The sequence below is a fragment of the Rhodotorula toruloides genome (genome assembly GCF_000320785.1).
Source record: "Rhodotorula toruloides NP11 unplaced genomic scaffold Scaffold1, whole genome shotgun sequence".
NCBI classification, from domain to species: Eukaryota; Fungi; Basidiomycota; class Microbotryomycetes; order Sporidiobolales; family Sporidiobolaceae; genus Rhodotorula; species Rhodotorula toruloides.
This window is the reverse complement of record NW_015622961.1, coordinates 675188-685920: the sequence shown is the minus strand read 5'-3', so window position 1 is coordinate 685920 and position 10733 is coordinate 675188. Positions and strand designations below refer to the sequence as shown.

The 10733-nt window shown below is 61.8% G+C and overlaps 5 protein-coding genes across 5 annotated transcripts; 2 read left to right on the top strand and 3 right to left on the bottom strand.

Annotated features, from left to right (window-relative positions):
• Nucleotides 1–163: 163 nt before the first annotated feature.
• RHTO_00281 (uncharacterized protein) lies at nucleotides 164–2241 on the top strand (the record flags this gene model as incomplete). The annotated part of the gene is made up of 10 exons (XM_016413965.1): nucleotides 164–280; nucleotides 335–417; nucleotides 477–579; nucleotides 631–844; nucleotides 916–1115; nucleotides 1186–1452; nucleotides 1516–1672; nucleotides 1735–1844; nucleotides 1906–2098; nucleotides 2174–2241. The coding sequence occupies 10 exons, from the start codon at nucleotides 164–166 to the stop codon at nucleotides 2239–2241; spliced, it is 1512 nt and encodes a 503-aa protein (XP_016276972.1).
• A 238-nt stretch (nucleotides 2242–2479) lies between these two features.
• On the bottom strand, nucleotides 2480–4571 carry RHTO_00280 (glutamine amidotransferase / cyclase; the record flags this gene model as incomplete). The annotated part of the gene is made up of 3 exons (XM_016413964.1): nucleotides 2480–4225; nucleotides 4348–4418; nucleotides 4526–4571. The coding sequence occupies 3 exons, from the start codon at nucleotides 4569–4571 to the stop codon at nucleotides 2480–2482; spliced, it is 1863 nt and encodes a 620-aa protein (XP_016276971.1).
• Nucleotides 4572–5017: 446 nt separating this feature from the next.
• RHTO_00279 (D-3-phosphoglycerate dehydrogenase) lies at nucleotides 5018–6707 on the bottom strand (the record flags this gene model as incomplete). The annotated part of the gene is made up of 5 exons (XM_016413963.1): nucleotides 5018–5053; nucleotides 5111–5191; nucleotides 5252–5929; nucleotides 5989–6228; nucleotides 6291–6707. 5 exons carry the CDS (start codon nucleotides 6705–6707, stop codon nucleotides 5018–5020), a joined length of 1452 nt encoding a protein of 483 aa, XP_016276970.1.
• A 289-nt stretch (nucleotides 6708–6996) lies between these two features.
• On the bottom strand, nucleotides 6997–8980 carry RHTO_00278 (proliferation-associated protein 2G4; the record flags this gene model as incomplete). The annotated part of the gene is made up of 6 exons (XM_016413962.1): nucleotides 6997–7207; nucleotides 7270–7484; nucleotides 7600–7743; nucleotides 7866–8064; nucleotides 8167–8509; nucleotides 8941–8980. 6 exons carry the CDS (start codon nucleotides 8978–8980, stop codon nucleotides 6997–6999), a joined length of 1152 nt encoding a protein of 383 aa, XP_016276969.1.
• A 432-nt stretch (nucleotides 8981–9412) lies between these two features.
• On the top strand, nucleotides 9413–10704 carry RHTO_00277 (protein of unknown function DUF3074; the record flags this gene model as incomplete). Its single annotated transcript, XM_016413961.1, has 4 exons — nucleotides 9413–9653; nucleotides 9722–9901; nucleotides 9961–10336; nucleotides 10461–10704. 4 exons carry the CDS (start codon nucleotides 9413–9415, stop codon nucleotides 10702–10704), a joined length of 1041 nt encoding a protein of 346 aa, XP_016276968.1.
• Nucleotides 10705–10733: the final 29 nt, after the last annotated feature.

Genomic DNA, 10733 nt, shown 5'->3' with positions numbered 1-10733 from the left:
GGATGCCGAACTGCGTTGCGCTTTAGGCGTTGCGTGTGCAGCGGTGCACCGTGGAACTCTCACTTCGACAGCGGAGCGGGCTTGTTGGAGGAGGAAGAGAGACCCAACTCAGCCGCCACTGCTTGCCCTTCGCTCACTCGCTCGCGAAGCTAAGTCGCCCAGGATGAGCACGCCTGCTACGCTGGAAGCTCTGCGTCGCGTCCGCGAGCTGCGCGTCTTTCTCAACACGCGTCCTACGTACAACCTCACGGGACTGCCACCCTCGCCTACTCCGCTCGCGGTGCGTGTTCGTCAACGTCGTTGCGGACGACGCGCAGCTGATGGAGCTTCGCAGACGTACTCTGGGATACTCAGACAACTCCGCTCGGCGTCGAAGATCGTGCTTGTCGACGAAAGCGTGCAGGTCGCTCAGAAGATGTTCGTCTCGTTCCTCTCGAAGGAACTCGCTGACATGCGTACGCGCTCTCAAAACACAGACGACTTGTCTTCCTGAACGAAGCTGAAGCGGAAAAGGCGCGAGAATTGTGCGCGTCCAAGACGTTTGAGCATGAGGAGCGCCGCCTGAGACTCGAACTCGATGTGCGTCCGCCGCTGCCGAAGTCACAAGGATATTGATGCATTGTGCTACAGCCGACGACCAAGCCCGCCGGCTGGATGTCCTCCGAACGCCTCATCATCGACCGTCCAAACCATCGCGTCTTCTTCGAACGCACTCTCGACCCGACTAGCGCCACGGTCGATGCGGATACGTTCATGCACGATGATGAGCAGCATTGCGAGCTTTGGCGGAGCATCTGCAGCGTGCTGGATGCGCAAGAGGCGGGCTTGTTCGAGACGACCGACGGTCCGTTTTTTCTTTCTCTACCGCTCGATCGCAGTGCGAGATGCGACCTGATGAGGCTCTGGAATCCACAGAACTCGCCACTCTCAAGGTAGCGCAGGTCGCAGACGCTTCTCCCGTCGAGGTTGCGCCTTCGGAGAAGCCGCATGGCCAGCCGCGCACGCCCACCGTCGCGCCGGTCCTTCCTCTCAATCCCGGAGGAGATGTCTCGGAGGAATCAGACATGGAGATCGAGAGTCGTGAGCCCTCGCCTCTCCCAGATCTTGAGCAGCAGGTGCGCTGCTTCGCAAAGTTATACGTCGTTCGGCGCTGATTCTCTCGCTACCTCGCGTCTACTTGTCCAGCTGCCACAACCGCACACGACGCCCGTCGGACCCTCAGACTCGAGCCCTTCCTCCAGCCACAACCCGCCCGCGCCGAACAATCCTCCGCCGACGCCGTATGCTCCTCTGCCCAGCCCGTCTCGCTCGTTCTCGGGTCTTCTTCCGACAAACAGCTCGGTCGTCAGCCCTTCCCAGGGTAATCAGCAGCACGCGTACTCGGACAGTCCGACAAGCCATGCCTACGCTTTGAGCGGCATCGGTGACGGCAAGAACGTCAAGATCTGCGGCGTGCGTACCCTTTCTTCCGCCTTACTGGCTCATCTCGAGACCTGACTTTCGGTCAACCTTCAGCTGCCAACCCCAAACAGCTATTCGCAAGCAGAGTTGCGGAACTTGTGCGCTGGAGTGGGCGGACTCGAACAGTTTCGGGTGAACCCTGTTTCGCTTTACGGCCAGTTCTGGGCTGCGCTGCGGTACAAGACGGAGGAAGCGGCGATCGCAGCCGAGAGTGAGTTGGTCGAACATCTTGGGTTGGGAAGGTCGGGCAACTTTGCTGACGGCTCATCGCAGAACTCTTCAATGGCTTCATCTTCCGCGGTTCGACCCTGCTCTCACGTCGATGGGCGCCTATCGCGACGCGAGACGCGTCCGGTCACTCACCGCAGCTTTGCGTCCTGGCGGTGTGTTCGCTTTCCTTCGTCGCCCGTCTGCTCTCCATCGCTGATGCTCTACGGCATGCAGCCTGCGAGCTCGACTTTTCTCTTCGGCGGTCCTCAGCTCGAAGAACTCGTCTCGTTCGCCGCGATTGCGGCCGAGCAGCCCATCGAAGCAGCAGACTTGTCGCCGACACGGAACAAGGCGTTCCTCCTTTTCGCGACCACGGCCCAGGCGAGGAAGGCAGCGCTCTACATGAATACCCACAAGGACTCATGGGGTGCGCCACAGCATGTTCCTCTCGTGTACGACTAAGAGGAAGTCGGGTTCCTACTGACCGTGACTTCGAGCCCAGGTCGCCGTCTCTTCGCCTTCACCGACGATGACCGCTCATGGAACTTCTCAGTCTTTGACACATACTGATGCGTGCGCTTTCGAACCTTCTGCAAAAACACTCTGTGCAATCCGCCGACTAGTCCTGCCCTCGGCGTGAGATCAGCGCTGGTCAGGCGTACTCGCATCTGGCGCTAGCGCAAGAATCAGCGGTAGGAGACTTGCAAGCGGCTAGCAAGCCGCCCTCACGAAAGGAGAGCTGTTCAACGTCGCTTTGATGCAAGTTCATCTAGTCATGCTGAGTCTATGCCGCTCTTCCGCCCGCCCTCTACACCCTCCGCGTCTTGATGCCAGCGTCGACGAGGTGCTTCTTCACCGCCTCGATGGGGACCTCCTTCCTGTGGAAAATGCCCGCCGCAAGCGCCGCCTCGACGCCCGTCGCCTCAAACACCTCGCTAAAGTCCTCGACCTTGCCCGCACCCGACGAGGCAACGACGGGGATGCCAACACTGCGCCTGACAAGGTCGACGAGGCGGCAGTCAAAGCCGGACTTTGATCCGTCCTTGTCGACCGAGTTGAGGAGGATCTCGCCCGCCCCGAGCTTCTCGACGCCCTGCGCGAGCTGGACGACGTCGACATCGCGCGTCTCGCGGCCACCACGGACCGTGCATTGGTACCAGCAGTAGCGCTCGCCGTTCGGGCCGAGGTCGGCCTTGAGCTCCTTGTCGGGTGAGGAGGCGAGCGAGCCGGCGAGGTCGACGGCGCAAGGGCGGTGGGCTTCGGGGATCTCGTCGATCGAGTTGGCGTAGACGCGCTTCGGGTCGAACGAGACGACCACGGCTTGAGCTCCGTAGGCGTACGAGATCGTCTCAATGCTCGTCTTGCCGGTGAGCTTGCCGTCCGCCGCGAGGAGCTCCTCGACCGCAAAGACGGCGTCCGAGCCAATCGAGACCTTGTCGGCGCCGCAGCGGAAGTAGGTACCTGCGACCTCGAGAGCCGAGCGAGTCGTGCCATCGGGGTCGGTCGTGTCGCGGATACCGCCGCCAATCGTGAGCGGAACAAACACGGTCTCTGCTGCCTGACGAATGACGTCGAGCATGGGCTGGTCGTGGAGAGGGCAGGAGCGGAACGAGGTGATGTTGAGGAAGGCGACTTCATCTGCTCCTTCGGCATAGTATCGCCGTGCGAGGTCGACGGGCTTGCCGAGGTTGCGGACTTGCCGTTGACGCTTGGCGGGAGGAGGGGCGGACGGGTCGGAAGAAACGGTCGAGGTGGGAAGGGTCGTCTCAGCGACAGGTGCGGCAGGCGAGGTCGAAGACGACTCTTCGGGTGCGCCCGACGGCTTGGACTCGACGTCTTCGGTCGTGACCGACTCTTCCGCCTCTCGCACGTCGTACTGGTCACCCTTGGTCACGACGAGGTCGCCTTGGTCGTTCGCGCGAACGTCGAGGCAAGCAACGATGCGCTTCGTGAAGCCCTTGCGGACGAGATCCGCATCGACGTCGGCCTGAGGTCGCAGCGGCTTTTTGCTGACGTCGAGCATGCCCTTTCCGTCCTTGTCCGTCGCCTTGAGCCAAGCCTCAACGACCGCCAACCCAGCCTTGCCGCTCTTCTCCGGGTGAAATTGCGTGCCAAAGACGTTCCCGCGCTGGACGCTCGAGACGTACTTCTCCTCGCCGTACTGCGTCAACGTGAGCGCCCAGTCCTGGACGCCCGGCTGGTCCGCATCAACGCGGTACGAGTGAACGAAGTAGTAGCTCTCCTCGCCCTCTCCAAATCCGTACGCCTCCTTGCCCACCTCTCCAATCTCGCGGCGCTCAGTCGCGCCGTTCCAGCCCATGCAAGGGACCTTCTTGTCCTCCGACGAAAAGCGGCCGACTTGGGCGTCGATGACGCCGAGGCCGGGCTCGTCGGGCGACTCGAGCGACGACGCGAAGAGCGCTTGCATGCCGATGCAGATGCCCATGTAGGGGCGGCCCGAGGCGATGTACGCCTTGAGAGGCTCGACGAAGCCGCGCTTGCGGAGGCCGGCCATGGCGGAACCGAAGGCGCCGACGCCGGGGAACAGGATGCGCTGCAGCACAACGTTTGATACTGATGTCAGCAAGCCGCCTAGCGCCCCCACGACCTGCACAAGCGATTCTTCCTCCCTCCTCACCAAGTGCTGCAACAAGTCGAAGCGAAACCAGCACTCACGTCCGCCTTTTCGATATCCTCCGCACTTTGTACCCACTTGAACTCATACCCCAGCGAGCGGACCGAGTTGGCTGTTCATCCGCGTCGCGCGAGTTCCGAGAAGGATGGGAGAAAAAGCACGGCGGGCGTGGCGGCGTCAGTACGGCACTCTGGCGGTTGAGAGAGTTAGAGAGCGCACCGAGAGAGGCTACGTTGCCTGCGCCGTAGTCGAGGAGGTACAGCATTGCGTGTAGTGTGGTGGAGTGCCGGGGAGGAACAAGGCGAGATGAGGACGGAGAGGGGGGCGTCCGCGGCTTGGAGGATGCTGTAGAACTGTCACCGAGCTGTTCTGAGCTACTCTGAGCGTCGCTAGCTTGACCAAGAAGCAGTCTGAGCGGTGTGAGCGAGATGAAGCAGCGCTTCCTTCGAACTTGGCTCATCCAGCAGGCGAGTCAACCTCTCCTCGCTCGAGTAGCCGAACTGACTCGCTCGTGGACTGTATTACTACTTTTCAGAAAGGTGCATAGATCGTACAAGGCTTTTAGTGCCGCCGCCGATGAGGGCTGCCGAGATGCTGGACAAGGGATGTGGGTGTGTACAGGCTGCAATGGAATTCGTGGACCGCGGTTGACGCGAACTAGTCTATGAGGCGATAGAGAAGGGAAGCGGAAAGAGAAGCGCGAGAGGGAGCTTAGAAGAGCATCCGGGTGGCGATGTTGGCGCGGGACTGCGGGTTCAAAGGGTCAGTTCCAGTCTGAGGCGATTCGCAGGCGACTGTACTCACGCCAGCAATCGCCTCGTAGATGTCCTTGATCTCCTTCTCATCGACGTTGGTGATGTCGGCAAGGAGGTACGCAATGTCGCCCTGCAGTCGCGAGGGGAGTCAGTTTCATGCAAGAGCCCGAGCGGATCCCCGCGCACGCACCTTGGAGTCGGAGAACTGCTTCTCGACGTTGTGCTCTCCGAGGACGGCGTTGACGACCTTGAGCACACCAGGCTGGTTCAAGTGAACGTGGCAGAGACGGACGGTTCCGTCATGGAGGATCGGGCGGAGGTTGACTTCAGGGAAGTTGACCGAGCCGATCGTCGAGCCGTAGTTGAGGTAGCGGATCAACGCGCCGCCGACTTCTGCGCCGATCGCGCTCTGCGCCTCTTCGGTCGACCCGCCGATGTGAGGCGTCAAGATCAAGTTGGGGCAGGAGCGGAGTTCAGACGACCACGCGTTGAGCGAGTCGCCAAAGTTGGGACCGTTCGATGCCGGCTCGTGAGGGAAGACGTCGACGGCCGCGCCGGCGAGCTTGCCCGACTTGAGTGCGTCGATGAGCGCGGGGATGTCGATGACTTTTCCGCGGGCGTTGTTGAGCAGGTACGCGCCGTCCTTCATCTTGCTGATTTGCTCGGCACCGATCATGTTGGTCGTCTCTGGGAGTTCGGGGACGTGCAGCGTGAGGAAGTCGGCTTGCTCGAGGAGGTCATCGAGGGTCTCGGTCTGCTTGGCGGACCCGAGAGGCATGATCGGCAGGACGTCGTAGTACAGGACCGACATGCCCATCGACTCGGCGAGGACCGAGAGCTGCGAGCCAATGTGGCCGTAGCCGACAATCTGTGCGCGTTCACCCACGTCAGTTCCGCTTCTCTCTGGAGAGCGGACGATGTACGCACGCCAAGAGTCTTTCCCCTGACCTCCCAGCACCCCTTGGAGACCTTGTTCCACACGCCCTCGCGCATCTCCCTCGCGCGGTCACACAGCTGCCTCGAGAGCGCGATGACCTCGGAGATGACGAGCTCTGCGACGGAGCGAGAGTTGGAGAAGGGCGAGTTGAAGACGGCGATGCCGGCTTTTGCGGCCGCGAGGAGGTCGACTTGGTTCGTGCCGATGCAGAAGCAGCCGATGACGAGGAGCTGTGCGGGCGTGCAAGGTCAGCGGGCGTCTTGCCGGGGTCAAGACGCTCCGGGATACGCACGTTGGGGCACTCTGCGATGACCTTGGCCGTGACCTTGGTCTTTGAGCGGATGCCAATGGCCGAGAAGTTGCCCTCCCTGAGGCGCTGGATGAGTTCCTGCTCTCCGAGCGCCTTCTTGACCTCTTCGACGACGAAACCCTGTGCCTTGAGCATGGCTACGGCTGTCGCGTTGACGTTCTCGAGCAAGAGGATGCGGAGCGGGTCGTCCTTGAGCGGGAACTCTGTCAGGGCCTTGCCGGACTGGGGGAAGGGGATGGCGCCTGTTGCGCGCTGCCTGGCCTCGTACGAGATGGAGAAGGAGGACGCATTGGGCGGGGAGGTGGCGAGCTGGGCTTGGGCAAAGGTGGGCGACGAGGGCGAGAGGATGCCGTTCGGGAGGGGCGAGATGGAGACGGATGGGCGGCGCTGCTGAGCCATTGCGCGGGTAGATTGGGTTGTCTGAGTGTGTAGCAACGTAGATCAAGCTGTGTCGAGCGCTGTAAGCCGAGTGAGCAGAGTTGCAACGAGTCAAAGAGCACCGCCTCGAAATTGCGCAAGGAAGCGAACTTGCGCTCTCACCCGGAAACTCGCTTACACCCGCTCACTCGTCCAGAGTCACGGCGTGTGCAAGAGAAAGCAGTCATCGATGCAATGGCTTGTGTGTGTGCAACTCCTTCCAACAAATGCCGTGCTTTTCCCAACCTCCAGAGCCTCCTCCTCAGTGCGCTCACTTGGCCGCCTCCTTCTTCTTCTTCTGCACCTTGGGCTTCAAAGGCCGCGCGAGCGTCTCCTTGATTGCGTCGCTGACCTGCACGTCGCTCTGGACCTTGTCGGCAGAGTAGAACGACGGCGCGGCGGAGAGCCGTGCCGCGCCCGTCTTGGTCACCGTGAAAGTGAGGAACACCTGCGCGGCGAGGTTCTCGGCCTTCTCGGTCGTGCTACACGTCGAGAGTGTCAGCTCCTCGTGACCCAAGACAAGAGAAAGCGACCCCGAACGCACCTGACATCGTATCCGCGCACCAAGTTGTGCTGGACGCACTCGCGGACGCCCATACGCGCGCGCGTCTCGTCCTCCATGATGCGCAAGTTGAACGGGAACGAGCCGGCCTTCTGCGAGAGCTCGGAGAAGGTCGCGCGCGAGGTCTTCATCTTGAGCAGGTAGGTCGACTGCGTCTTGGAGAAGATGGTCGTGCGAGACGTGTCGGCCGCCTTGGGCTGCGGTGCGAGGAAGCGCACTGTCAGTCCTCTGTTCGGGACCGCCAACGCAGCCCTCGCGAGCAGATCCCGCCGAGGACTGCGCAATTCCTCAAAGAGTGAACCGGCGACTCACAGTCCTCTCACCATCAGTGACGATGATGTTCAAGCCGTAGACGTCACCCTCCTCAAAGGTGTAGGCGTTGTCCGAGTCGCTTCGCTGCGCGGCGGTGGGGAACGCGACGAGGCCCTTCTTCGCCTCGAGGTTGTTTTGCGTGAACTGCGCGGACGGGAGAGAGAGTCAGGAAGATGGTCGAGATATGTGAGCACGCTGCAGCAAGCCTCGAGAGCTGGCTCCCAAAAGCGCGCACGAAGCGAAACCACCCGCCGACAAGAACTCACCTGGTGCGACAAGACCCCCTCAACGCCCTTGACGCCACTCGCCTCGTACTCCTTCAAGAGCCCCTTGACAGCCTCGGTGACTTCCCAGTTGCGCACGCCGGGCTTGACGGCGCGGAGGGCGATCTCGCCTGCTTGGTAGGCCGCTTGGAGGAGGTTGGCGCGCGTGCCGGTGATGGGCGAAGAGGCGCCGACGATGAAGCTGCGTGGCGTGCGAGGGCGTCAGTAGGAAGATCAAGAGACAGCCGGTCCCGCACCGCAATCGGCAGCGAGGACAGGCGCTCAAGACCAACGCTGGACGCACGTCTCGCCGGAAACGACGGGGTAGCCGTCAATGTGCGCTCCGACGACAACCTTGACCACATCGTCCTTCTTGAGCGTCTGAGCCGCGCCCTCCTTGTCCGACGGGACGGGCGAAAAGTGCTGCAAGACGTTGTTGACCGAGACAGTCGTCGGGAACGCAACGCCCTTCGGGGTACCCTTGACCTTGTTGTAGAGCGGCTTGACGCCCTCCTCGATCAGCTTGTCACCCTCGAGGCACAGCTCGAGGATGTTGGCGCCCTCGGTGGCCTTGGCGATGAGCTGCTTGACGACGCTCTCGACGACACCGGCCGCGGCCTTGTACTTGTCGAGAGTGGCGGTGGGCACTGCGTGGAGGATAGGCGGGTCGTGCAGGATGCGCGGGGAGGGAGAGTCGAGACGGGGTCGTTCACAGCATCGAGGCGAGGGGAGGGCGGGGACAGGGGAGAACCAGGTAGGGAGGGCGGGGCGTCCAGAGAGCAGTCGTTTGAATGGTCGGGCGGGCAGCAGGGTGCAGGGGTGGTGTCGAAAGGCGGGGCAAGGTCGACGAGGGAGAGATGAAAGGGCGGGTCACGAGAAGTGCGCGAGACGACGGCGGTTGACGAGAGTGGTCCGCATGGTCGCAGAAAGTGTCGAGTGCACGGTCAACGGTGTCCACGAGTCGTAGGATGGGCGTGAGCGGGTGTTGTAGAGGGTGTGCGCAAGGTTGGAGGGGACGAGGGAAGCGATGAGCGGTCGTCCTTGTGCGGGACAAGGACGAGTGAGTGTGTGGACGTACGTGCGACCTCCTGAGCGGGCTTCTGTGCTGCGGCAGACATCCTAAGTCAAGTAGCTGGGACGAGGGAGCGAGCAGGACGGCGCTCTCCTCTTCGCTGGCGAAGACCAGCTCGACCGCGACCAACTTTCACTCGCTGGACCGTACGAGTGGTCGCTAGCTGTGCTCTTACACTCTCACTGGTCACGACGCCGTTGTCGCCATGCCCGTCCGAGCTGTGTGCGACGAGCTACACCCGCTCAGGCGCGTCGACCTTCCTAATCCCTCGAATACAATTCCTGGATCTAATGAAGTTGTATTCAATCGGAGTCCGGCTGTACTCCGCGGAGCTTGTCGTCCCCTTGGTCGGCAGCGAGCAGAGTGATCTCACCGCGAGTCGGTCTCCTCGTGCCCGTCGTCGACGTCGCTCTGCTCGCCCTTCTAGACTGCTGTACGCTATCACAACGCTGTTACTACTCGCTACACTCCTCGAGCGATGCCCACAACGCTCCACCACCTCACGCTCGTTCCAACTCCCCTCTCCGCCGTCCCCGATCCAGACGACTCCGCCTTCGAGCAGGAACTCATCGACGAGGGACGCAGACTGCTCTCGCACGACGGGTGGACAGAACGAAAGAGCTGGCATGGCGGGGTCGTCGAGACTTACTCCCTGCCGCAGGGGAGTGTGACGTACGAACCGAAGAATGGAGGAGGAGGCGCGAGTCCATCGCCCACCGGTGCGTCCGATCGAACTCCTGTATCGACCCAAGGCGAGAGCGAGGGGCTGACCGGGATTCACGGGCAGGCAAATCAGGCGAGGAAGGCATCCTCTGGCACAAGCGGGTCTCGCGGTTCAAGGCGTCCGAACACGGCGGCTACGACACCTGGTGGAAGGCCGTAGGCGAGAATCACATCGAGCAGGAGAAGGAGTACGTCGACAACCTCGTCAAGGTCATCGATATCGGCAAGAGCGAGGGCAAGAAGGGTCAGTTTCCGCTCGAACTCGCTCAATCGACGGGTGCTGACCTCTCCGAACGTCTGGAGACTGCTTCCTCAAGCTCTACAAGCTTCCATTCGGCGCGACAGATCGATCCTTCATGACCCACTCCGTCGTCGTCTCTCCCTCCTCCTCGACCCAACAACCGTCTTCACAAGATCCCAACGCCTCCTCCTCCTCCTCTCCCCCCGAATCCAAGTCCAAGTCCTCTTCCCCCTCCTCCGATGGCCCACGCGAATTCCTCGTCTTCTCCCTCCCAATCACGACGCAAATCGAAGTACCAGAGGAGAAGAAGTATGTCCGCGGGACGCAGGCGACTGTTGAGCGGGTACGGGAACTCGAGGGCGGGGAAATCGAGTGGTCGTGCGCGAGTTTGAGTACGCCCGGAGGGAACATCCCGGTCAAGCTCAGTGAGGGGAAGATGTGAGTGGTCTTGTCCTCGCGGCTTTGGCTTTTGCACGGCGCTGTGTTACGGTCGATCAGACTGTGACCAGTTGTGTCGTGCTGTCGATATGCCGCAGCCCACGACTAATACTCTCTCTCGCAGGGCCGCCTCTCTCGCCGACGCCGTCCCCTCAATCCTCACCTGGATGTCCTCCAAATACCCGCCCAACGCCAGCTCAATCAAATCCGGCACCTACTCCTCCACATCCGACGCGAGCGCGCGCAAACCCGCTCAACTGCGCACGACAAAGGACGCGGCGAATCCCGGAGGCGGGATGGGGGTCATGCCCGCCGGGAGGCTGCCGTTGGAGTTGTTCCGCAAGCCGGTCAAGTTGAGGGAGTTCTGAGTGGGGTATAGTAGACGGGGGAGCGTAGA